General features: G+C 44.0%; 1 protein-coding gene across 50 annotated transcripts in view; it reads left to right on the top strand.

Annotated features, from left to right (window-relative positions):
- KIAA1217 (KIAA1217 ortholog) overlaps window positions 1-23,041 on the top strand; it is an 820,709-nt gene extending 797,668 nt beyond the window's left edge. For 34 of the 50 annotated variants that reach the window (XM_086334383.1, XM_086334370.1, XM_086334368.1 and 31 more), the window contains 8 exons: window positions 2,047-2,210; window positions 2,895-3,056; window positions 13,833-13,952; window positions 17,747-17,782; window positions 17,936-18,013; window positions 18,124-19,725; window positions 20,239-20,361; window positions 21,070-23,041. In XM_086334383.1, the coding sequence (XP_086190509.1) occupies window positions 2,047-2,210; window positions 2,895-3,056; window positions 13,833-13,952; window positions 17,747-17,782; window positions 17,936-18,013; window positions 18,124-19,725; window positions 20,239-20,361; window positions 21,070-21,564 (2,780 nt within the window). In that variant the 3' untranslated portion in view covers window positions 21,565-23,041. Of the gene's footprint in view, window positions 1-2,046; window positions 2,211-2,894; window positions 3,057-13,832; window positions 13,953-17,746; window positions 17,783-17,935; window positions 18,014-18,123; window positions 19,726-20,238; window positions 20,574-21,069 lie in introns of those variants that run through there. The other 16 variants (XM_086334367.1, XM_086334365.1, XM_086334362.1 and 13 more) reach the window with 5 other exon arrangements.
- The last annotated feature ends 3,980 nt before the right edge of the window (window positions 23,042-27,021 follow it).

Here is a 27,021-nt window from a genome sequence, read left to right as displayed (position 1 = left end):
TCTTTAAAGAAAAAAAGTGAACTCACAGAAACAGGGAGTCAAGTGGGGATTAATGGGGGCAGGGAGGCTAGTAGAATGGGGACGTGCTGGTCAATGGATACAAGCTTTCAGTTACAAGAGGAATAAACTCTGTCGGACACGACTGAGCGACTGATCTGATCTGATCTCAGGTACAGCATGTTGACAATAATATTTAATATATACTTGAAATTCGCTGAGAGAGTAGATCTTAAACATTCTCACCACACACACAGAACTATGAAGTGATGGATGTGTTAATGATTGTGTTAAGCATTTCACAATGTTTATGCTTATCAAATCATCACGTTGTACACTTTACATATGTATAATTTTGTTCAATTATATCTCAAAGCTGGGAGGAAAATAAAGTCCATTTTAACAACAAAAAAAATTTTAATTGGAAAAAGCCTCAGATGTCTCTAGAGCCTTGCTACTATTTTAATTTTTATTGACTACTACTGTTGAAGAACTGTAACCATAGCAGGGAAGCTGTGTTCTGCATTAGGATTCTACAACAGTGTCCACTAAGGAAAAATGTAGCTTCTGCCTTTCTTACGAATTTATGACCCTTTGCCACAGCAGCTGGGGGAACAGGAGGCCTGTGTTTAAATTGAGAGCTCTCCTTAGAAAACACCAGATTTTATGAGCTCCCAGAGGGATGTTAGATCACAGGGAGGATTCACATTTTTTTTTTAAATCAAAATTATTAGATAGTATATTTAACCAACCAAACCATGGAAATTAAGCATCAGTGTCTCCATAATAATATAAAATAGCTGTTAAACTCAAGCTGGTAAATCTTCAACCAGTTAAAAAACCATGTGCCTTATTCTGATCTTAAAATTATGGACAAAGACATTATTTACATGCAGCCCAGTGCACCTCAGGTTGGTCAGAGACAGAACCTTCGTCACTGCATATGGGAGGGAGACCAGAGCCAGGCTGTGGGCCTCAGGACGAGACCCTGTAACCCAGCACCCTCTGCACAAGCCAGAAACCGACCACTGCAATCACTGGCCTGTCACCCTGATGGCTTGCCCAAGCCTTTATTAAAACTTTCAGTAGAAAGTCCTCAAGTACCTCCTCTAAACAACTCTATGTCATTTGCTCAGAAGAGACAAACACTCCTGGGAGGCCTGGCCTGTGAGTCCCCCGAGTTGGGACAGAGGCCAGCTGGAAGCTCCAATTCCAAATTTCTGGTTTTACCGCATTTGCGAGCTCTTGGATACAGTATTGGTAAAAGGTGGAAGGGAAGGATATTGACACAGGACAGGATTGAAGCTGTTTGAGTTTTGAGTAAGAAATGCCCTTTTCTGGGCATTTTTGGCAGGAAAGCTCAGCAGACAGCTGCATCTCCTAACCTTCGGTGTCAGTACTACTTTCTGATTCTCTCATTTCTGCATTTGCTTCTCCCTTTAATTAGCGGAGAGGCCTTTTCTAACCACATAACCATGACCAAAAAAAAATCCACTTTCTCCCCAACTCTGTTCTGTGACCCCATCTGCTTCCCACTCTCCCTCTGGCCCTTCCTGGGCCAGATTCTACTCTCACTTCCTCCACCTGAAGCCTTCCTCTGAACCTTGCTTTTCAAATTCAGGGATGAAAGCTCTGGAGGCCCTGCAAGGGGTTCTGACCTTTCATCTCTCCTAGTAAAAGTTTTTTGGGGTAAGAAATTTGTTTAAAAGTCACACTAAGTACTACTTGCATAGCATTTGCTATAAGCCAGGCATTATTTTAAATGCTTTATGTGCATCAAGCCATTTAATCTTCACAACACCCTAGTGGAAACAATATTGTTAACCCATTAAACAGATGAGAAAACTGAGGCAGAGAGAGGTTAATTGAATGGTTCAGGGCCTTTCTAGGACTTCAAACCAGTCAGGCTTCAAGGCCTATATTTTTAGTTGTTGCACCATGGAGAGAAGAAAGAAGTTTGAGTCAGGTTACACTGACATTCTAGAAATACAGTGGACTTTCTGGATGTTATCTTGAAAGCTGATTTTGCAATGACACACTGTTTTCCAGAAGACTCTCCAAATTCAGAACTGGACTTGGACAAGCTGGGGGGTAGGTCCCCACCTCCTCCTCCACCACCTCCACGGCGGAGCTACTTGCCAGGATCTGGGCTCACCACCACAAGGTCGGGGGACGTGGTCTACACCGGCAGGAAGGAGAGTGCCACTGCTAAGGTCTGATGGGTGAAGCCCTGCTAAACTGGTCTCTGGGTTCAGATGATGTCCCTAGACAAGGTCTTCTCTGCTCTCCTTTAGAACATAAAAGGTAGCAAACAGAAGTAGAGAATGAACTAGATCTCCAAAGAAGAGCCACAGATGGGAAAATGTCAGTCAGTATATTATTGGAATAGACTCAGCCCCAGGAGTTCTATCCTTACTTGACTTTTAGCTGCAACTATGTTAAATTCAAATCACCAGCTACTTGCCCAGCGAAGCACACTAAGACTGAAAATGGGGGCCTGCGGGGCAAGCACAAGAAAGCGCATCTTACAAAGGTAACTGCGATTAGCTGACCCTGCTGTGGGCGTCAGCAGCAAGAGGTTCAGAGAGCTTTCGCTTCCACTTAACCTGGCAAGCTTGGTCTTTTCTGTTAAATGAAAATACAGGTTCCAAGGAGGACCTTTCTAAAAGGCATTGAAGTTAAGGAGTTTCACTTCTTCACTTCCTTTGCCAAAATGACACCTTGGGCAAGGAAAAACCCAAACTACATGGGAGTGGACAAAACAGCCTTTTAGCTTGGTTTGAAGAGCTAGGAAGCTGAGGCACCCGGCAGCGAGGGAATGCATGTCTTCTGTGATCTGCCCCCCTTCCAGCACCTGGGGGAGAAAAGCCAGTGACTGTGGTTCACATCTTCCACAGGCAAGCAGTGGAGATGCTGGACCAAGTCCACAGGCTAGAGCCGCGAAGTGTCCGGCCGAGGAGCCGGCGGCAGCCTGGGCCCCGTCGCCACCCCCTGTCACTGCTTCTGCGAAGGAGGAGGAGGAGGAGGAGGAGGGAGACAAAATCATGGCGGAACTTCAGGTATGTGGAGAGGTGACTGACCGTGGCTCCCGCCACTCCCTCTGGGACCTGCGCCGTGTCACCTGCATCTCTGGGCTGGGGTGGCACTGAGTATGTGTAAGGCATGACCATTGCATAAAACAGTTCAGGAAGTGTATGCCCAAAAATGAATTCCAAGCTTCCCTAGCTCTGGCTGGTAGGATTTACTTTCCTTTCAGTGTGAATAGTCCCTGCTTCATTTTAAAAGTGCTTAACACATTATTGACTGAGGGGTTTTTTTTGCAGAAACTAAGGCCCGTGGCCAGCACTTGGTTAAGTGAACACTGAAACATTTCAGGTCATTTGGTAACAAAAGACATGACTATGTCTGTTGTCAATATGAGTTAAGACAGGGGTTAGAAATACCAGTCCTTCTTAAGGACGGATTCAAGCCCCCTTCGAGCAGGGTACCCTTCTCTCGCTTTAATTCTTAGAACGACAGGCCTGGAATCATGTGGCCTTCTGTCCTCCACGCCAAATTCCCAGTCAGTGTCAACGTCATCTTTTTAGGTATTCCAAAAAGCAGAATAATCTTGATTCCCGTTTTCTTTGTCTATTTTAGAAATGTTACTTTATTTTTAGATTTTTATTTGTTAACAGACCCAGTCTACTTGTAGGAATAATGATGGGATATAGGGCTACACCCACAGTTGATCCCACATTAAGATCCTGGGTGTAAATCTGCCCCAGGTGTACACTCTAAGAACTTGTCTAATCAGTCATAAAGTACAATTCCTAGACCAAAGTCTATTTGTAGAGTATTTCATTTTGATTCATGAATGAATGTAGGACTTTTTGCCCATCCAATGGTCAGATCAAACTTCCTTAGGGCTCCAGAGCATGTTTGCCAAGGTACCAGTGGCTTTGTGCAGCCCGAGGGTCTGCCTTCTCCGTTTGGAGCAGGAGAACTTTCAGACCACGCTGTGTGTCCACCTCAGCTCTTCCATCCTGCTCTCCATGGTAACAACTGCCAGCATTAAGCCGCTTGGGTTTTCCAAGGAAAGCCCAGCTGCTGGTGTATTTGTCACATGCATGAGCCCTGTCTAGCCTCATTAAAACTCGGACTGGCCTGAGGCATCCCCTCCATTAAACAGTTTAAACCTGTGCTGCTTACAGGTTTTTAGACCGGTCAGAGAATTTCATTCATAGGAACCATGGATTATAGTCAGTGACTCATGAAACAGTTGAGTGCATGGAGGCCTTATCCACTGGGGGCCCTCTGACCAAGACACTGGTAGGTCAAGGCTACTTGCTGCTGGGCATTGGTGCCCGTCCTGAGATGCACAGGCAGATGCTGAGGCCATTCATTATAGCATGTGCTCCCAAATTATGGTGTGAATAACAAACATGAAGGGGAAGAGGACAAGATAGTGGAGCAGAAGGATGGCAGCTCATCTCCTCTCACAAAAACACCACAACCACACCAACTGCTCAACAGCCATTGACAAAGAGGACTAGAACCTACCAACAAGAGACACTCTTCATCCAAAGACAAAGAAGAAGCCAAGACAAGACGGGAGGAGGTACACAGCTGCTGCCATAACATCAAATCCAGTACCTACCAGGTGGGAGACGCACCGACTGGAAGATGATTGTATCACAGAGGTTCTCCCACAGGAGTGAGGGTGTGGAGCCCCACGTCCAGCTCCCCAGCCTGGGGGCCTGGCCTCAGGAGGAGCCCCCACAGCCCGTGGCTTAGAAGGACGGCAGGGTTGGGGTCAGAGGACTCCACCAAAAGGAGGGAAACAAACTCCACTCCTGGAGATGCACAGAAGGTCTTGTGCACTCTCAACCCAGGGAAAAAGCAGTGACTTCATAGGAGCCTGGGCCAGACTTCCCTGCTGGTCTCGGAGGGTCTCTGGGGAGGTATGAGGTCACTATGGGGTCAGAGATACTGGAGGCAGACATACTGGAAAGTACTCATAGGGTGAGCTCCCCAAGCAGTCACCATTTTGACCCAGCCCCACCCAACAGCCTGTAGGTCCAGTGCTAGGATGCCTCAGGCCAAACAATCGATAGGAACACAGCCCCATCTGAGCCCATAGCCACCTCTAAACACCCACCCCTGACACAGCTGCACCCACCGAAGCAGCTGCTCTCACCAGGAAGCCTGCACAAGCCCCTTAGATCCGCCTCCTCCCCCAAGAGGCAAACACCAGAAGCAAGATGGACAGCCCTGGAGCCTGTGGAAAGGAAACCACAATCAAGGAAAGGGAATCAATCAGTGTGATACACCCGTATTAACAAATTAAATAATAAAAACCATATGGTCATCTCAAGAGATGTAGAAAAAGCTTTTGACAAAATTCAACACCCATACATGACAAAAACTCTCCAGAACGTGGGCACAGAGGGAACCTACCTCAATGCAATAAAGGCCATGTATGACAAACCCACAGCCAAAATCATTCTCAATGGTGAAAAACTGAAAGCATTTTCTCTAAGATCAGAAACAAGGTAAAGATGTCCACTCTTGCCGTGATTATTCACCGTAGTTTTGGAAGTCCTAGCCATGGCAACCACAGAAGAAAAAGAAAGAAAAAGAATCCAAATTGGGAAAGAAGTAAAACTGTCACTATTTGCAGATGACATGATACTATTAATAGAAAATCCTAAGGATGCCACCAGAAAACTACTAGAGCTAATCAGTGAATTTGGTAAAGTTGCAGATTATAAAATTAGTGTATAGAAATGCAAGGGATTTCTGTGCATTAACAGCAAAAAAATCAGAGAAATTAAGGAAACAATCTCATTTACCATAGCAACAAAAAGAATTAAATACCTAGGAATAAACCAGTCTCTAAGGAGGTAAAAGACCTGTATTCACAAAACCACCTAAGACATTGATGAAAGAAATCAAAGATGACACAAACAGATGAAGAGATATATACCATGTTCTTGGATGGGAAGAATCAGTATTGTGAAAATGAATATACTATCCAAAGCAACCTACAATTGAATGCAATCCCTATCAAAGTAACAACGGCATTTTTCACAGAATGAGAACAAAATCTTTTTACAATCTCTATGGAAACACAAAAGATCCCAAAAAATCAAAGCAACCTTGAGAGAGAAAAATGGAGCTGGAGGATTCAGGCTCCGGGACTTCAGGCTCTACTGCAAGCTACAGTGATCAAAGCATATGGTATTGGCAGGCTAGAAAGCCCCAAGATAAACCATGCATCTGTGGTCACCTAGTCTATAACAAAGGAAGCAAGAACATACAATGGAGAAAGGACAGCCTTTTCAATAATTTGTGCTGGGAAAACTGGACAGCTGCATGTAAAAGAAGGAAATTAGAATACTCCCTAACACCATACACAAAAATAAACTCAAAATGGATTAAAGACCTAAATGTAAGCCAGACACTATTAAAACTCCTAGAGGAAAACATAGGAAGAGCATTCTTTGACATAAATCACAGCAAGAAGTTTTCTGACCCACCACCTAGAGTAATGAAAACAAAAATAAACAAATGGGACCTAATTAAACTCAAAAGCTTTTGCACAGCAAACCATAAACAAGATGAAAAGACATCCCTCAGAATGGGAGAAAGTATTTGCAAACAAAGCAACTGACAAGGGATTGATCTCCAAAATTTACAAATAGCTCATCAAAAAATAAAAAAACCAGTAAATGGGCAGAAGACCTAAATAGACATTTCTCCAAAGACATACAAATGCCCCTAAAACACATGAAAAGATGCTCAACATCACTAATTATCCGAGAAATGCAGACCAAAGCTACAATGAAGTATTGCCTCACACTAGTCAAAGAGACCATCATCAAAAATCTATAAACCAGGGACTTCCCTGCTGGTCCAGTGGTTAACTCTCTCAGCTCCCAAAGCAGGGGGCCCAGGTTCGATCCCTGGTCAGGGAACTAGATCCCACATGCTGCAACTAAGAACTGGTGCAGCCAAATAAATGAATAAAAAAAAAAATCTATAAACCAATAAATGCTGGAGAGGGTGTGAAGAAAAGGGAGCCCTCTTATACTGTTGGTGGGAATGTAAATTGGTACAGGCAACTATGAAGAACAGTATGAAAGTTCCTTAAACTAAAAATAGTACCACATATGATTCAACAGTCCCACTTCTGGGCATATCCAGAGAAAACCATAACTAAAAAAGACACATGCACCCCAGTGTTAACTGCAGCACTACTTACGATAGTCAGGACATGGCAGTAACCTAAATGTTCATCAGAGGAATAAATTAAGAATAGGTGGTGTGTGTATATATATATATATACAACAGAATACTACTCAGTCATCAAAAAGAATTAATGCCATTTGCAGCCACACAGATGGGCCTAGAGATCCTCATAAGAAGTCAGAGAAAGACAAATATATGATATCACAAATAGCAGTTCAGTTCAGTTGCTCAGTCTTGTCTGACTCTGTGACCCCATAGACTGCAGCACGCCAGGCTTCCCTATCCATCACCAACTCCTGGAGCTTACTTAAACTCATTTCATTGAGTCAGTGATACCATACAACTATCTCACCACCCTCTGTCGTCCCCTTCTCCTCTGGCCTTCAATCTTTCCCAGCATCAGGGTCTTTTCAAATGAGTCAGCTCTTTGCATTAGGTGGACAAAGTATTGGAGTTTCAGCTTCAGCATCAGTCTTTCCCATGAATATTCAGGACTGATTTCCTTTAGGATGGACTGTTTGGATCTCCTTGCAGTCCAAGGGACTCTCAAGAGTCTTCAACACCACAGTTCAAAAGCATCAATTCTTTGGCACTCAGCTTTCTTTATAGTCCAACTCTCACATCCATTCATGACTACTGGGAAAACCACAGCTTTGACTAGATGGACCTTTGTTGGCAAAGTAATATCTCTGCTTGTTAGTATGCTGTCTAGGTTGGTCATAGCTTCTCTTCCAAGGAGCAAGCATCTTTTAATTTCATGGCTGCAGTCTCCATCTGCAGTGATTTTGGAGCCCAAAAAAACAGTCTCTCACTGTTTCCATTGTTTCCCCATCTATTTGCTGTGAAGTGATGAGACTGGATGCCATGATTTTAGTTTTCTGAATGTTGAGTTTTAAGCCAACTTTCTCACTCTCCTCTTTCATCAAGAGGCTCTTTAGTTCTTCTTCACTTTCTGCCATAAGGGTGGTGTCATCTGCATATCTGAGGTTACTGCTATTTCTCCCGGCAATCTTGATTCCAGCTTGTGCTTCATCCAGCCCAGCATTTCTCATGATGTACTCTGCATAGAAGTTAAACCAGCAGTGTGACAACATACAGCCTTGATGTACTTCTTCCCCAATCTGGAACCAATCTGTTGTTCCCATGTCCAGTTCTAACTGTTGCTTCCTGACCTGCATACAGATTTCTCAGGAGGCAGGTCAGGTGGTCTACTATTCCCATCTCTTTAACAATTTTCCACAGTTTGTTGTGATCCACACAGTCAAAGGCTTTGGCATAGTCAATAAAGCAGAAATAGATGTTTTTCTGGAACTCTTGCTTTTTCGATGATACAATGGATGTTGGCAATTTGATCTCTGGTTTCTCTGCCTTTTCTAAATCCATCTTGAACATCTGAAGTTCTTGGTTCACGTACTGTTGAAGCCTGGCTTGGAGAATTTTGAACATTACTTTGCTAGCGTGTGAGATGAGTGCAGTTGTGCGGTAGTTTGAACATTCTTTGGCACTGCCTTTCTTTGGGATTAGAATGAAAACTGACCTTTTCCAGTCCTGTGGCCACTACTGAGTTTTCCAAATTTGCTGACATATTGAGTGTAGCACTTTGACAGCATCATCTTTTAGGATTTTGACATGTATTGAATCTAAAAAATCGCTTATTTACACAACAGAAACAGACTCACAGACTAAGCAAACAAACTTAGGTTACCAAAGGGGAAAGGTTGTGGGGGTTATTAATTAGGAGTTTTGGATTAATATGTACACATTGCTGCTGCTGCTGCTAAGTCACTTCAGTCGTGTCCGACTCTCTGCGACCCCATGGACTGCAGCCTACCAGGCTCCCCCGTCCCTGGGATTCTCCAGGCAAGAACGCTGGAGTGGGTTGCCATTTCCTTCTCCAATGCATGAAAGTAGAAAGTGAAAGTGAAGTTGCTCAGTCGTGTCCGACCCTCAGCGACCCCATGGACTGTAGCCTTCCAGGCTCCTCGTCCATGGGATTTTCCAGGCAAGAGTACTGGAGTGGGGTGCCATTGCCTTCTCCCATGTACACATTACTATATATAGTAATAAGCAAGGACCTCCTGTATAGCACAGGGAATTCTACTCAATATAACATAAATGGGAAAAGAATTAAAAAAAAGATATGTGTGTATGTATAACTGCACTTTGCTGTACACACTGCAACAGTACATTGTAAATCAATTATATGCCAATATTAAATAACAAATACAGTATAAATAATCAATCATGGTATAAATAAATCATGACCCAGTTTGTTTCAAATGAAGACAAAGCACGAGATAATTTCTTATTTTGAAGGTGAATAAGCACTAGGCTTGTGAACAGTCCTGCACTGCCCCCAAGAGAAGTAATTTCTGTGTTCCAACACTTGAGGATATTTCCCTCCATTGGTATCTAAATGGCTTGGATGCTTTCTTTGAAAGCTATACAAAGGCAGAGTATCTAGCTTCCTGTTGTAGTATTGGTGGTCGGGCAGCAGTGGTGAGTAAAGTGCTCTCTAACCCTGATGTAACCAACTTCATCAGTTAGCCTGCTGCATTAGAAAGTCGGCCAGTGGCCCTGCTGGAGCCTTTGCCTCCGCAGGCTCTAGAGAGTTAGGCAGCCCCCGGCCCCACTGGGGGAGGACAAGCAAGGAGTGGCTGCAGCCCCAAGTGTAACTCTGGGACAACTTTCCTACTGCATGTCACTGGGCATCAGAAGGAAAAAACCACTGGCTCTGAAGTCCAGGGTCTAACAGCCCAGTGGAGATGGCGAATGGCCTTAGTAAGCAGAGCCCTGGGGCCTCTCCAGGATCAGAGAGGACAGGGTATCTAAGGAGGGGACCAGGAGCCAGAATAGCTGGGGAAGGTGCCAAGCATCAGCTCTATGTGTATTTTAAAACCTGTGCTGGAATGTTCATGTGGGGAGGGCACAGGTTATTCTTCATGTCTACAGTTATTTCCAAATGACAGTACTTAGTATTAAGAAAACATGAGTTGATTATTTGAAATTATTCATTTAAATAACTGGTCTTTACTTCTGCCTGCACATTAGAATAATTTGAGGAATTAAAGTCCTATGACACCATGAAACTCCTAGAAGAGAGCATTGGCAAAACATTCTCAGATACAAATCATAAATAAATCAATGTTTTCTTAGGTCAGTCTCCTAAGGGAATAGAAGTAAAAACAAAAGCAAGCAAAATGGGACCTAATCAAACTTAAAAGCTTTTGCAAAGCAAAGGAAACCATTTTTTAAAAATGAAAAGATAACCTATGGGATGGCAAAAAATATTTCCAAATAATGTGACAAACAAGGGTTTAATCTCCAAAATATACAGCAACAACAACAAAAAAAACAATCAAAAAATGGGCAGAAGACTTTACAGACATTTCTTCCAAGAAGACATACAGATGGCCAAGAGGCACATGAAAAGATGATCGACATCACTAATTATTAGAGAAATGCAAAGCAAAACCATAATGAGATACCATCTCATAATACTCAGAATGGCCAGTATTAAAAAGTCTACAAATAACAAATGCTGGAGAGGGTGAAGAAAAAAGGGAACTCTCCTACACTACTGGTGGGAATATATGTTGGTACAGCCACTTGGAAAAGAGTATGGTGGTTCTTCAGACACTAAAAATAGAATTGCTGAGTGGAAGTCAGCAATTCCACTCCTGGGCGTATACTGGACAAAGCTCTAATGGATTAAAGACCTACATGTCAGCCTGGATACTGTAAAACTCTTTAAGAGGAAAACACAGGCAGAATACTCTTTGACATAAATCACAGCAAGATCTTTTTTGACCCAAGTCCTAGAGTAACAAAAACAACAATGGGAACTAATTGAACTCAAAAGCTCTGCACAGCCAAGGAGACGATCAACAAGATGAAAAGACAGCCCTCAGAATGGGAGAAATATTTGATGACAAGGGATTCATGTCCAAAATAAGATTCATGTCCAAAATAAACAGTTCAGGAAGCTCAATACCAGAACAGTAAACAACCCAATAAAAAACTGGGTAGAAGACCTCAACAGACATTTCTCCAAAGACGACATACAGATGGTCAAGAGGCACATAAAAAGATGCTCGACATCATTAATTATTAGAGAAATGCAAATCAAAACTACAGTGAGGTGTCACCTCACACTGGTCAGAATGGTCATCATCAAAGTATCTACAAACAGTAAATGCTGGAAAGGGTGTGGATTGGAGGGACCCTCCTACAGTGGTGGTGGGAATGTAAATTGATACAGCCACTATGGAGATCAGTATAGAGTTTCTTTAAACAATAAAACTAAAAACAGAACTACCATATGATCCAGCAACCCCACCCCTGGGCATGTATCTGGGGAAGACTATAATTTGAAAGGTACATGCACCCTAGTGTTCGCTGCAGCACTGTTTACAATAGCCAGGACATGGAAGCAACCTAAATGTCCATCAACAGAAGAATGGACAAAGAAGATGTGGTACATCTATCTATATTGGGTTTGCCAAAAGGTTCATTTGGGTTCTTCCATAACTCCTAAACCAAAAAACCTGAAAAAAACTTTTTGGCCAACCCAACACAGTGGAATTCAGTTCAGCCTCAGCCGTGTCCAACTCTTCATGACCCCATGGACTGCAGCATGCCAGGCTTCCCTGTCCATCACCAAGTCCCGAAGCCTGCTCAAACTTACATCCCTCGAGTTGGTGATGCCATCCAACCATCTCATCCTCTGTCATCCCCTTCTCCTCCTTCCAGAAAAGTATGAAAAGGCAAAAAGATAGCACAGTGGAATTACTTATCCTTAAAAAGGAACAGATTTGTGCCATTTACAGAGTCATGGATGGACCAAATGACTGTCATTCAGTGAAGTCAGAGAAAAACAAAATATTATATACTAATGCTATACTAGAAAAATGCTACAGATGAACCTATTTGCAAAGCAGAAATAGACATAGATGTAGAAAACAAACATATGGACACCAGGGGGTAAAGGAGGGTAGTTGGGATGAACTGGAATACTGGGATTGACATATGTACACTACTATGTATAAACTAGATAACTAATGAGAACCTACTGTGTAGCACAGGGAACTCAGTGCTCTGTGCTGACCCAAATGGGAAGGAAATCCAAAAAGGGGATCTACGTATACATATAGCTAATTCACTTTGCGGTACAGCAGAAACTAACACATTATAAAGCAACTATACTCCAATAAAAAAAAATTTTTTTAAGATAAATGCACCCCTATGTTCACAGCAGCACAATTCACAATAGCCAAAACATGGAAACTTCCTTCATGTCCATCAACAGATAAATGGATAAAGAAGATGTGGTACATACATACAATAGAATACCTTCAGCCATAAAACAGAATGAAACAATGCCATCTGTAGCAACATGGATGGACCTAGAGGTTATCATCTTAAGTCAGGAAGAGAAAGAAATACTATCACTTATGTGGAATCTAAAGTAGGGCACAGATGAACCTATCTTCAAAACAGAAACAGACTCACAGAGGACAGACTTGCGGTTGCTGAGGGGGGAGAATGGGGAAGGAGGGCTGGGAGTTGGGGATTAGTAGGTGTCAACTATTACATAAAGATACATCGCATGGGTAGACAAGGCCCTGGTTATAGCACAGGGAGCTATATTCAATTCATGTGATAAACCATAATGGAAAGGAATCTTTAAAAAAGAATGTGTGTTATATAACCGAGTCACTTTGCTGTACAACAGAGATTGGCACGGCATTATAAATCAACCTAGTTCCGTGAAACAAAAATTTGAAAACTTAAAGAAAAAGTCCTGCAGTGAGAGTCTGGCTCAATTCTCTAGGTGTGGCCCCGGTAACGGTATTTTTTAACTGGATGTCATGCAGCCTGACTGAACCAGTAATTTCAGGGAATGTCGCTGCTTGGAACTCTCCTGCTCTTACAGTCATATATACTGTCACTCCCTTTCTGCCCGATACACAGCTGATGCTTTCTCTCTGAAAGCTGGCCGCCCTCACTCTATTCACTAGAGTGGCCCTGCATTCCTGTAACTACAGTCATTAGTTTTCAGAGACAAGACTATGGGGTTCTGGTTGCTCCCAGGCTGCTCAAAATTCACTTTATTCTACAGCAGAACAGTCCAGAGCATGGGAGTATGTTGTTGCTGCAAACAGTGAACTGTTAAAGATGACTTCCATTTTAAGGTTTAAAAATGTACAGTATCTTGTGCCCTTTCATCTCAATAAAACTGGCAAAAATATAATGGAAACTGGAAAGATAGCTTCTTATTCATTTACAGTCAGCATTTTTAAGGGTCAAAACTCTTTCAAAGAAGCCCTACTAAGTACAAATCAGCTTCACCCAGACAGAATTAAAGGACTTTCATTTCAAAGGCTCTGTCCATTTCATCTTGGCCCCCAAAATAAAGGCTTTGCTGACCTGAGGTCAACTGGGGAGCTGGTTTTCAGGGTGCTGACTCCCTGGCCCCAGCGTGTCCCACACGCAGGACCAGGCTGGGGTCTCAACTGGGAAATCCTCTGGATTCCCAGCTGTTCCCTCTGACCGCCTCACTGCACTCCATCCCTGTTAACCTCGGTATTTTAATTCCTTAGGCATTCCAGAAGTGTTCCTTTATGGATGTAAATTCAAACAGTCACGCTGAACAGTGCCGGGCTGACAGCCACGTTAAAGACACTAGGCCGGGGGCCATAGCCCCATCCAAGGAGAAGAAGGTAACGTGGCAGTTACACGTTGGCCACCCAGCGGGCCGTCCTTCTTTCCTGGCTCTGGCACTAACATCACTCTGTGCTTGAGCTTCTGTTCCTTCTCTCTTTTCCTCACCTTTTTTTTCCCCCTCCTTAAACTAATGGACACACGGCTTGGGGTTTCACTAGAGATCTCTGGCTCGGGTTTCCAGAGTGGATGCTGTGTTCTGTGCACAGCACACAAACATAGATGCAGAATTTAGGCATTTTCTCCCCAAACCAAAGATAAGACATCATCAAGATTTTCTAGAATTCTAAGAGAAAAAAAAAATGGAAACATGAAGCAGGTAGCGCTTTTTCTAATTTTTAACATGTCTTCTGGACCAAAGATGTCTACATTAAAAGTAAGCAAAAGCTTTAGATTCCAGGAAGAAAATGCACAGCAGAATTGTTGACCTGCCATCCATGGGTGTATCCATGGAGACTTTCACACATGTTCGAGGATGCCGGAGTTTTTGTTACTACTACAGATTCTCAAAGTGCACCTTCCAAGTCAGCAAGTTCAGTATCACTTTATGCTGTTATACTTAGTGTCATTCTCAAAGTTTCCAAAGAGATAACTAGGTTCTGAAACAAGGTCACTGTCATAACATAAGGAGTTTAAAGAAAGTGAAAGTCACTCAGTCATGTCCTACTCTTTGCGACCCCATGGACTATACAGTCCATGAAATTCTCCCGGCCAGAATACAGGAGTAGCCTACAGGGTAGCCGTTCCCTTCTCCAGGGAATCTTCCCAACCCAGGGATCGAACCCAGGTCTCCCGCATTGCAGGCAGATTCTTTACCAGCTGAGTCACCAGGGAAGCCCTGGTGGCTTAGCTTAAAGTCCTTTCCTCTAAGGACTTTAAGGAAAGGAGATTAACCTGCATGTCTGAACTTCAACTCTGTAAATTGAATCTGGAGCTTTGGTGATTTTTGGAAACAGAGTCATCTTCTATGAATGAAGCCTCTAAGTTTCAGGGTAACAAGTCTTTAACATTTTCTTCCAGGAACTTGTATGTCAGAATTCAAAGCTTCTAGCTTCCTTCAAGTAAAGTCAAACAAATCAGCCATAACATACAGCCCAGTAGCTACTTCATGTAGGTACCTTGGTCCAGGGATAAGTAAGTTCAGTGAAAAAATACAGGATCACAAAACCAGAGGGCTATTCAAGCACAATCCTTCAAGAGATGCAGTCCTGGCTTATAGCTGGCAGCTGTGCAGCCCTGCCAGAGGCTGACCTGCTGCTCCCTGGCTCCCAGCCATCCCAGAGCCTCATGTAAACTCCACCTGCTACGTATCTGGCAAATGAAACTGTTGACCAGGTGACAGGGGTATCTCTGTGCAACAGGGGAGATTATTGTTGATTTATCTTTCTCATGAAGAAAATCTACTAGTATGAACTGAATGCGTAACAGTCATAATGGAAATATGTTGCTTCTTCAGTCTGAGGAATTTCCTTCTGTGGCCTTATAAAGCCAGCTCATAGAAGGCCCTGGCGTACTTGAGCCAAAGTGACCATTTCTTCTAAAATACTGACCAGGACCTCCTTGAGGATCCCTCCAGAAACAGTCATCTGCATCTCACTGCAGAATTTTTCTAATTTGCTAAAATGCTGCATGGGGTTTCTTGCCCTGCAATTAGAAATCCATATCCCATCAATCACATAGATCTCAATCAAGGGTCCATCAGATACTGAGCAAGTCTGTACTGATTGTCCAACACCAGGCCATTAAACACTAGGGTTAATTACAGGTACTTTTTCTGGATAATTATATTGAGTAGACTGATCTCCTGCATAATAACCATGACTATCAGAACTGTCCCCAAATTGTTGTCATTATTAACCTCTTCCTGGGCTATTCATCTTCTCTTCCATAAATCAAATGTTTCTTAAAATTCTTCTCCTCTATCGTGAAGTGCTAGCCTAGTACTTAACTTCTGTGTTTCTAATTTTGGTTTCTTGCCCAAATGCTTATTACCTCTGCTTCACCAGTTGTCTGAACAGTCAAATCTCAGGGTCCCAAAACAGATACATTCATGAGGCTTAGTTACATTTCATGCAGAGTCTTGACTATATAGACTAAGATGCCATTGTGAGCTTACATGACACCTGTGAACAAGTCACCCTTGATAAAGTTACTGCACTTGCTTTGATCCCTGCCTTCATTTTTCTAGCTCGGCACCAAAAATGCTAGGTCATGTGAGACCTACACGTGGCATCTTTACCTTAGTGATTTTCCATCAGAGGGAAGTCATTTTCCTTTGATGAAGCAGATCCATTCTTGCTGCTAAATCTGTTTTAAAATACATATATTCCTGGGTGGCATTTGAAATATTTCACTGGGTATGACGTGGACTGACCAATCAGAACAGATGCCAGTCCTAACCCCCCAGTAAACGGGGTCAACAGAACAGCAGCCCTGCATACGCCAGTTCTTCCTCTGGGTGTATTTACACTCAGGTCCTACCACAGTATGCTGACTCCCTCTTTGGAGTTAAAACCTTAAGACAAAAACCTCATTTATTTTTCTTCTTACAGCATTTTACGTCTAAATTTAAAATCTGAATTTTAAATCCCACAAGAGATATTGTTCCACTGTAGCAGCTGAACCTCATTGCACCTGTCTGGGGCCTGATGGGGATGAGGGGAGGTTAATTAAACACAAGGTGTTTGGTGGCTGACGCGCTTAGGATCCTGTGCCGTATTTCCCTGTGATTAACACTGACTTTGTTGTCTCTCCGTTACTCCTTGGATGTGTACACACACTCTTTCCATTTCCAGCTGGGCAGTAGGGTTGATCTAGGTTGTCCCTGGTGGGGCCTGGGTTCTTGTGCTTCATTATGTTGTCGTTGCTTTAAACCCAGCCGCCTTCTTGGGATCAAGTCCCAGTCTGCTTCTGATCACCTCTTCCTCTTGGGCTTCTGCAGCCAGAAGAAAGGCCAGCATGGCCCTGGAAGCGAAGGCGGGGCTAGTGTGAGGGCTGTGGACGGGGCCCGGGGCTACCGCTATACCCCCAGCAGGGAGCGCATTCTCCATAGCTGGTCCTCTCCACTGGGCTCTTACCTTCGGAACCTTGGTGGGAACCTCAGAAACACATCTTCCCTCTAAATCAGAGCACGCAGCGACTCAGAGCTGAATCATGAGGGCACAGTCACCACTTCAGCCTCGAGCATCTGTTTTCTGAATGTTTAGATGACATGTTGGAGGCACTGTCACTCTGAATGGGGATTTGATCATCTTGGGTATGATTAGTTTGAAGGTTATTTTGACACTTTGCTTGGCAAGTGCAAGTACAAACTGCAAGTATGTTTTCAAAGCTATGATTTGACCAGGGAAAAATAATGGTTTGGGGTTTTTTTTTAACCTCAAAGTACCACACCCAACCAATGCAGAGCCCTTATAGACGATCCCCATACAAGAAGCATAGCTAAGACTGAAATAACCATCTGGCAGAGATGTGAAAACTTTCCTGGTCTAGTTCCTTGGTTTATAATCAAGAAACCTGAGGCCCAGGGAAGTGAGATGACTTGCCTAAAATAACACAGTTAAGTGGCAGATCCGAGCCAGAATCAAAATCTGCCTGCTGATATACTGTGCTTTCTACAACGCCACCCCACTCCTCAGGTTTTAGAGTCGGCTAAGCGCACAGTCAGATGGTGAAAAGAGGACATGCTGGTCCAGAATCAGTCCCTTTATATTCTCTTAACTACTCCCCCTACCAACATTTGAAATCCTTGAAGCATTTTGCTAATTGAGATTTTCGTCTTGTGCAAACACAGGGCATTTTTGGAAGTTGGAGAACCAAGCAACCCAAGGTAAACAGAGCTGTAGGCTTTGGACTGGTGTGTAACAAATGTGCTTGGCCCGCATGTTTTCGAAGTGTAATTAAAGGAACACTCTAGTTGTAGTCCACTTTGGGGGCGGGGGTGTGGTTTTGTGGAGTAACATGTCCTACACTATTCTACCAGAATTTGGAATTTTTCCATGAAGACGTACGGAAATCTGATGTTGAATATGAAAATGGCCCCCCAGTGGAATCCCGGAAGGTGAGTTCACCAGATATGTGTTCCAACTGATACCATGCAGATTGAATCCCTTCCCTCCAGATCCATTCTGATCACTCTGTGTGGTTTTCCCCCTCCACTCTTCCTCTCAGGTTTCCCCAGGGGCTCTCACACCTAGTGACCATCCTAAGTGGGAAAGAGAAATGGAGAATAGTATTTCTGATGCAGCAAGAACAGCAGAATACAAAACTGACATCTCAATGAAGGAAAGTTCCCTCTCCACTAAGAGTTTACTTAGAGACAGTAAAAACCATTCCCAGAAAAATGTGTCTAAAGTCAATTCTAGTTTCTCTGGTGTTAGTTCATTCGAATGTGAAATCAACAAAGGACCTAAAAAGTCCGGGCTGCAGTATCCTGCATCTGATGCTGAGAATCAGAAGATGAATTATGGGAAGACAAAGGGGGTGAATCAGCAAGGACAAGAAGATTCAGAGAAGGGTCACCCTCCCGCTCCCACTAGATCAACCGAATTGACCACTCGTGATGTCAAAACTCCAGACCAAGAGGTTCCCATGACAGAGTTTGGCCAAGTTGTCCTAAGACCAAAGGGAGCTAAGCATGCTAACACGATCCCTAGTGAGGATGGGGAGTCCACACCAAGTTCTCCCAGTGAGGAGAAGGCAACCACCGACAATATTGCCTTCATGATCACCAAAACCGCGGTCCAGGCTCTCTCCAGCGGGGAGGTCCGCGATATAGTGAGCCGACAGGGGGAAGATGTTCAGACGGTTAACATTGATGCCAAAAAAGAGCCACTGTCCCAGCAGGAAGGCACTGAAAGTGAAGAGCCCGTGGTGTGCCTGGACAAGAAGCCTGTGATCATCATCTTTGATGAGCCCATGGACATCCGGGCTGCATACAAGAGACTTTCAACCATATTTGAGGAGTGTGACGAGGAACTGGAGAGAATGATGAGGGAAGAAAAGATAGAGGAAGAGGAAGAGGAGGAGACTGGAGACCCTGTGGTCCAGAATGACACTCCCCAAAAGTTTCCTAAGGAGGGGGCTTTGGGCAGCCCTCGAGCAGGGCAGGAGGCCAAGAGTAAATTGCAGCCACATTTCCTTTCAGTGGAGACAGGAGTGTCAGGAGGACAGGAAGTGAATAAAACCGAGCAGATCAAGTTCAACCCAACCGATTCTCCAAGCTCAGAAAGCCAGGGTGATGTGACCGATGACCAATTTGAAAGCCCCAAGAAAAAGTTCAAGTTCAAGTTTCCAAAGAAGCAGCTTGCGGCTCTCACGCAAGCCATTCGCACAGGCACGAAGACTGGGAAGAAGACATTACAGGTGGTGGTCTACGAAGAGGAGGAAGAGGATGGCACGCTGAAACAGCACAAGGAAGCCAAGCGATTCGAGATCAGTAGGTCTCCATCCGAAGACACCCCTAAAAGCCTGTTCAGGAGACTAGAGCAGCCCAGTCTGGAGAGTAGTGCTCCGGTTTCGAGAACTGATGAAATCAGAAAAAATACCTACAGGACGTTGGACAGCCTGGAGCAGACCATCAAACAGCTGGAAAACACCATCAGTGAGATGAGCCCCAAAGCCCTAGTTGAGGCCGCGTGTTCTTCCCACAGAGATTCTGTTGCAAGTTCATCCCAGACGGCCCAGGAGGCCGGTCCCCCGTCCTTGCTAGTCCTGGATGAAGCATCCACTGCCTTAGAGCCCCCCTCATCTATACCTTCAGCTTCACGTAAGGTATCTTGGTCTGATGGAAAAATGAAAAGAGCCAGCTGCTTTCTTAAATCTGCCATAATCACCATTAGCAAAAGGTGTCTTGTGATTGACTCGCTTCCTTTCAGGTGGCTCGTTTTGTTTTGTTGTCTGTTCACCATGACCCCTTTCTCTCACACTTCTTCCCCCACCTTCAAAACAACAACAACTAGGTGTCTAACAGCTACTCGATTTCTGTTTTTACCTCTGTTGCTGACTGGTGTTGGGAAAACCCCAAGGACGCTGGGCCAGCTATTTGCCGTTGAAGTGATTGCTCTGATACTCACATTAAAATCCGTTTGATCAGTAGTGGGGCAGTTTCATTGTTTGATTCTCCGAATTAACCCCAGTGGTGTCTCCTGATGTCCGTCTCCTAGATCTGTCCTGCATGTAGGGCTGTGGCTTCTCACATTGAGCTTCTCTGCACACAGTGGGGTGGCCTCGGATGAGCCACTCACACCGTCCTTTCTCTCCCCCCTCTTGCCGCTCCTCCCACAGGGCTCCACCGGGACCCCTCAGACGAGCAGGATGCCAGTCCCCATGAGTTCCAAGAACAGACCCGGAAGCCTGGACAAGCCTGGCAAGCAGTCCAAACTGCAGGACCCCCGCCAGTACCGCCAGGTAGTTCTACCTTAAGCCCGCTTTTGGATGGACACTCTTGCGCTTAAGAAGCAAGTCACTGACTTAGTTTATACCAAATATTGCACTTTTTCTTTGTTAAGATACGGTTTATCTAGCCATCCTGGATCTGGGGGCATGAAGAGAGAGTCTCAAAGCCTTTGTTGAACTTCTCACCACGCTTTTGCATGCTCGCAATAAAACATCTTTCACTATGTGACTCCAAAGTTGACCTGTAAAAACGAGGTGGCAGGCCAGGTGGCTTTCCCTGGGGGAGTGTAGGGGTTCATCAGAACACCTGGGGAAACCGAGAGAAAAGGCTGCCCTGAAAGTCACCAGGACTAACGTGTGTGTTGACTGCATCGCCCTAGAGGCCCATTAACCATCATGATGCCCCGCCCCCACCCCAGTAACAGCCCCGCATGGCCCCCCTGCCCCCTGAACCCAGAGGTGGGAGGAGAATGATGTGCCTGTTCTCACAAGCGCTCTTCTTCCCTCTTCCCTGTTCTCTACATCCTCCGCCCGGCACTTGGGGGGTTTCTACCAGGCCCAGTACAGCATGACAAGAGTTAGCTCAGGCCTCGAACTGGTTTAAGTTTGGTTTGGTGTCTTTGATTTAATGATCCTCAGAAGGGCTGTGTTGCCAGAGCCTGTGGACTGATGGTGTTACCAGCTTTCTGACAAACTGTCTCCCGCCATCTTTGTTTGCAGGCTAATGGAAGTGCTAAGAAAGCTGGTGGGGACTGTAAGCCTACTTTCCCCTCCTTACCTGCTTCTAAGATTCCAGCCCTTTCTCCCAGCTCTGGGAAAAGCGGTTCTCTGCCTTCTTCTAGTGGTGACGGCCCTAACTTCCCTAATCCGCCTGCTACTAAACCATCGGTTCCTTCTAACCCTCTCAGCCCCCAAACAGGACGACCTGCTCCCTCCGCCTCCCTGATCCCCTCTGTCTCTAATGGCTCCTTAAAGTTTCAGAGCCCCACTCATACAGGGAAAGGTCACCATCTCTCATTCTCACTGCAGACTCAAAATGGCCGAGCAGCCCCTCCTTCCTTCTCCTCCTCCCCCCCGTCCCCTGCCTCCCCCACTTCACTGAATCAAGGTGCAAAGAGCATCAGGAGCAGCCACACTCCTGGCCTCACCAGCTACAAGGCACAGAATGGAAGTTCAAGCAAAGCCACCCCATCCACAGCAAAGGAAACCTCTTAAAGGCCAAATCCAATTAAACACAAGTTGGAGTTACAATTAAGAAAAAAAAAAATTTTTTTTTAACAGTCTTACTGTTTTCACAAGAGAATGTAACATATTGCTGTACTGTTTGAGGCTTAATGCTAAGTATGTGCTAAATACTGAATTAATAGACTTCAGTAAAGCTTTTTTTTTTTTTTTTTTTACTTTGTTGCTGTTCTAATTACATAGTGTTTACTGTCTCTATTCAGTACCTGTTAAATGAAGCATGTGTTACCAAAAAAGAGAGTATGGCGAGAGAGAAGGGTGTGTGTGAGACAGGAAAATAAAAAATGTATTAAGCATGTAAAACATGTATGATTCCAGAATTTTAGTATGTTTTGTATAAAAATATTTTTCATTACGGAGACTAGAAGTGAACAGAGAAATACACAAGTGTGACTATACAAATTGTAAAACAGATACTATTATATTTCCTTTTATTTTAGTGTTATTTAGCTTTATTACAGATTTCTATTTTTGTCAAAACTTCATGGTTCCTTTCGAGATCTTTTTTGCCAAAACATTTTGATACTATAGCATTGTACATTTGAAAGTAGTGTGCTAGACAGGAAGCCAGTGAACTTCTACACAAGCCGACACAGAGGCCCGTGTAGAAGGCAATTATCAACCCTACTGCACTGCCATGAAAATTATGTATAATAATTTGCCAGCCCAAGCAAGCTAGTTCTGCTTTTCTTTCTTTCTTTTCAACATACTGGGATTCTCTAGTTGTTTTCTTTGCAGTATCTCAGTCCTCCCTTTGTTTTCTGAGACCTGGGAACCCACACCACGGCATTGTGGATTTTAAAATGTACACTTCTGTACGGTTCTGTAAACTCATCAATTTTTGTAAATATATAAATAGATGCCAAAAATACTGTATGTGACAGCACATAGAGTAGTTTTCCCACACCAAAGTTCATTTTTATGCATGCTTTAAACATCTATCTTGGGATGGGCAGAAATGGGACTTGCCGGACATTTTTAAAAAGCAACAAGTTTGCACAGCTAGAGTGTTTTTGTAAATAAGTGTATTTGTATAACACAGTCATGTAATATACAGAACTATAAGCAGAGACTTTGCAAAACTAAATAAAGGGCTGCATGCTTACTATTTTTTGTACCTTGTCCCTATAACTACTTACTAGTCAAAGAACAAACATAACTGTTACCAAGTTAAATGCTTTTGGCTTTGAGGGCATGATAAGAAAACATGTAACCAGATGCAGACGGGTTTTCTGAAAGCTCTGGGGCGGTGCATTCTGAGAAATTCATTACAAATATAGTGCCTTCCCATGAAACCTCCGACCTTCTTCGTGGCTCAGCAAGGTTTAGCTGACAGCAAGCAAACTAGGTAGAGTTTCTACCACCCTCCTTTACCAGACAGGCTCTTACTAACTTTTGTTTCTTCATCTCCAGTAGAAGTAAAGTAGAAATAAAATGCCTTTATCACTAAGATTTTGGGTTTTTTTTTTTGAGTTCTCAATTTTAAAACAGATCATTGGTCTACAGGGAAATATTCTAACATTACCCTATTATGTATTCATTTTAAATATCAGCAGAAAAGCTAGTGAAAATACCAAGATAATGAACTAACTACAAGAAATCTCAGGGACTTGCTTATCATTATTTTTTGACCCTCCAGCCCCAATATTTAACTTGATTTGGTGCTAAATAAAGATGTTACTATTGCTTCAGCACCTGATTATGAATGTTCTCAGACTTCAGGTTTACTGAGCTGGGATGCCTTCACCAGAAATGTTAGTACATCTCTATTCAAAGTAGTAATTGTAATCACGTTTCAGGGCACACTCAGGGAAGGTGTCTTCTGTCCGCTTTTAATGCAGCATAGCTGACACGATGTAACGTCGCTGCGTACGGCGCGCGGCGTAATGATCTGACCCACACATGTCACGAGATGACGGCCACAAGTTTAGTGTCCAGAGAGGACATGCAGATGACCAAGAGGCACGTGAACAGATGCTCAGCGTCAGTAACCGTTAGAGAAATGCAAAGCAGAACTACAGTGACACGCACCTCACCATGGTCAGAATGGCCGTCACCAAAAAGGCTACAAATAACAAACGCTGCAGAGCAGGTGGAGAAAAGGGAACCCTCTCACACGGTTGGTGGGGATGTAAACTGGTGCAGCCACTATGGAAAACAGTACAGCGTTCCCTCAGAAAACTAAAAATAGAATTATCATAAGATCCAGCAACCCCACTCCTGGGCACATACCCAGAAAAAATTATAATTTGCAAAGATCCATGCACCCCTATGTGCACAGCAGCACTATCGACAAAAGCCAAAGCATGGAAACAACCTAAGCGTTCACTGACAGAATAAAGCAGGACAATGGACTATGACTCAGTCATCAAGAAGAATGGAATGTCATTCGCAGCAACATGGGTGGACCTAGAGACTGTCGTACTAAGTGAAACACAAATGCCATGTAATGTCACATATATGTGGAATCTACAACATAACAGAAATGAACATACCTACGGAAAAACAGATGCACAGACACAGAACAGACTTGTGGTTGCCAAGGGAGAGGGATGAATGGGGAGCTTGGGATTTGCAGAGGCAAACTATTATATATAGGATCCATAAACAGGGTCCTTCTTTAGAGCACAGGGAATGATATCCAATAGCCTGTGACAAACCATAATGGAAAAGGGTAAGAAAATGCGTATGTATATGTGTAACTGAGTCACTTTGCTGTACAACAGAAATTAACACAATACTGTAAATCAACTTCAATAAATTTTTTTATAAATAAAAAAGAAATAAGTTTAGTGAACATCATCTCATACAGATAAAAAATTAAAGCAATAGAAAAGAAAGTCATTATCTATACTTTTTAAGTATAAAGACCTCCAACATTTTAATCATGTCCCATGATCTCAACAACTACATTATATAAATTATAATGTATATGTTACAATGTATATTTAAAATACATACACAAGCTAGCTGTTTATGTCAGCTTATTTGCTCTTGTGTATGGACAAGCTGAGAATTCTTTGTGAGCAGCTAAACACAACTTCCAGTTGAAACTTCAGACTTCCCGGAGCCCTAGCCAGGATGCATAGGTGGATGGTCAGTGTCAACTAGTATAGCAAAGGCTGAAGCATGCTCACCATGTCAGGGAAAGCTCAGCATGGCTCCAGGCTTGACCTTGACTGAGACCCAGGCAAGCGCTGCCTGCCTGCTCAGGAAGTTAGAGGGGAAACTACCACACCTGGAGGAATTGAACCCAGGTGCCCAGAGCTCCCTTCACAAAAGGGCACCTTGGTTCCTTTGAGGGAATGATGTCAGGTAGGGTGAGCTCTCAGATTTTGTTAAACCACTACTAACAGATTCTCAGTTCAGTCTCACAGTCATGTCTGACTCTTTGCAACCCCATTGACTGCAGCACCCCAGGCCTCCCTGTCCATCACCAACTCCCAGAGCCTACTCAAACTCATGTCCATCATGTCGGTGATGCCATCCAACCATCTCATCCTCTGTCATCCCCTTCTCCTCCTGCCTTCAATCTTTCCCAGCATCAGGGTCTTTTCCAATGAGTCAGTTCTTCACATCAGGTGGCCAAAGTACTGGAGTTTCAGCTTCAGCATCAGTCCTTCCAATGAATATTCAGGACTGATTTCCTTTAGGATGGACAGGTTGGATCTCCTTGCAGTCCAAGGGACTCTCAAGAGTCTTCTCCAACACCATAGTTCAAAAGCATCAATTCTTCGGTGCACAGCTTTCTTCACAGTCCAACTCTCATATCCATACATGACTACTGGAAAAACCATAGCTTTGACTAGACGGATCTTTGTTGGCAATGTCTCTGCTTTTTAATATGCTGTCTAGGTTGGTCATAGCTTTTCTTCCAAGGAGCAAGTGTCTTTTAAATTCATGGCTGCCCTCACCATCTGCAGTGATTCTGGAGCCCCCAAAAGTAGTCTGTCACTGTTTGCATTATTTCCCCAACTATTTGCTATAAAGTGATGGGACCGAATGCCATGATCTTACTTTTTTTTTTAAGCTCATCATTCAACCAACTGGCTGCACCTGAAAAAAGATTCTTAGAAAAAAACCATGGGGGCTTCTCAGATTCTGTCAATAACCAATTGGTCAACCAGGTCACTTGCTGGCTATGCAACCTGGAGCTTGTCTTGGCTTCCTCGTCTCTTAATAGAAGATAGTAATGGAGTCTACCTCACAGGGAGACTGCTGAGGTTAAACGTGGCGTAGTAATGAAAACTCTTAAGACAGAGCCTGACACACAGCACATTCAATAGAGATTAGTTAGGGCGGGTGTCCTTGTCACTGCTACAATTATGCCTGGGTACTTCCCTTAAAAGCTGTTGGTCTGGCTGCGGTGGGGGGGTGGGTGGCACAAAAGTGGGCAGGCAGGGAGTAAGCCACGTCTCACTGTGGCTGGAGGAGTCTAGAAGAGTGACCATGCGATGGCAGTGAGGGCACTGAGCCCTCGCTGGTACAATACAGAACTTTTAATAGTGTCTCAGCACTAAAGAGGCTGCTTTTATTTTAATGCTGCTTGAGGCTGAACTTCTTTCCAAAATAAACACAGATTTCTAAACAGACTAGGAGCCAAGCCAAGGCCCTCCAATTGTGGTTATAGAAAAGCAGTCCTTGGTGAGAGACCTATTTTGCATTTTTTTCAAGCCTGGGAGGAAGTGTCCCTAAATCACCCCACCCAGATGCCTTGGTGATGAGAAGTGCTGGTGGCCATCCCTGAGCTGAATCCCATGAGGAACAGGGGACACAGCTACTAACGGGGGCCCAGAGCAGGCGTGGCCGCACCCCCGGCCAGAGTCATCTCAGATGGCCTCCACCGCCTGCCCTGTGACCAGAAGGAACTGTCTCCCCTCTTCGTGTTCTGTAAATGAGAGCATTTGAGAACAACCAGGAAACCCTTCTGGAGGGAGTCAAGGAATGAAAACTGCCTCAACCCAAAATTCAAAAGTTAATTCTGCAAAAGTAACCAGGGGATATCATCCAGGAAAACACACCACTCAACCACACTCCTGAGGGGAGACTGTCCAAAAGGAGGAGATGGTCACAAGAGTACTTTGGGGGACAGAATCCCAGACTCTGCCAGGGCTCTTGGCCCTCTAGCTCCAGAGCCACTTTAGAGACAAGCGCACCCTGGAGGAAGGAAGGTCAAGACACACTGCACACGCTCCACCAAGAAGGTAGTGGAGCTCATGGTGGAAACCTTAGATTTACACAAAATGCTGAATTGGTTAAATGCCCTTGCATGTATGGGTGTGTGTGTGTGTTTAATCCTCAGGTCTGTAGTCACATCAGCAAAAACTGCCATCTGTCCCCTATCACGAGCCAGGTTATGGGCTAAAGTGAAGTGAAGTTGCTCAGTCATGTCCGACTTTGCGACCCTGTGGACTATAGCCTACCAGGCTC

Source organism: Bos grunniens, chromosome 13, assembly GCF_055505025.1.
Source record: "Bos grunniens cultivar Pamir isolate PY7600 chromosome 13, Bosgru_T2T1.0, whole genome shotgun sequence".
In the NCBI taxonomy this organism is placed as follows: Eukaryota; Metazoa; Chordata; class Mammalia; order Artiodactyla; family Bovidae; genus Bos; species Bos grunniens.
The sequence above is the reverse complement of the archived record's forward strand: the minus strand, read 5'-3'. Positions and strand labels throughout refer to the sequence as shown.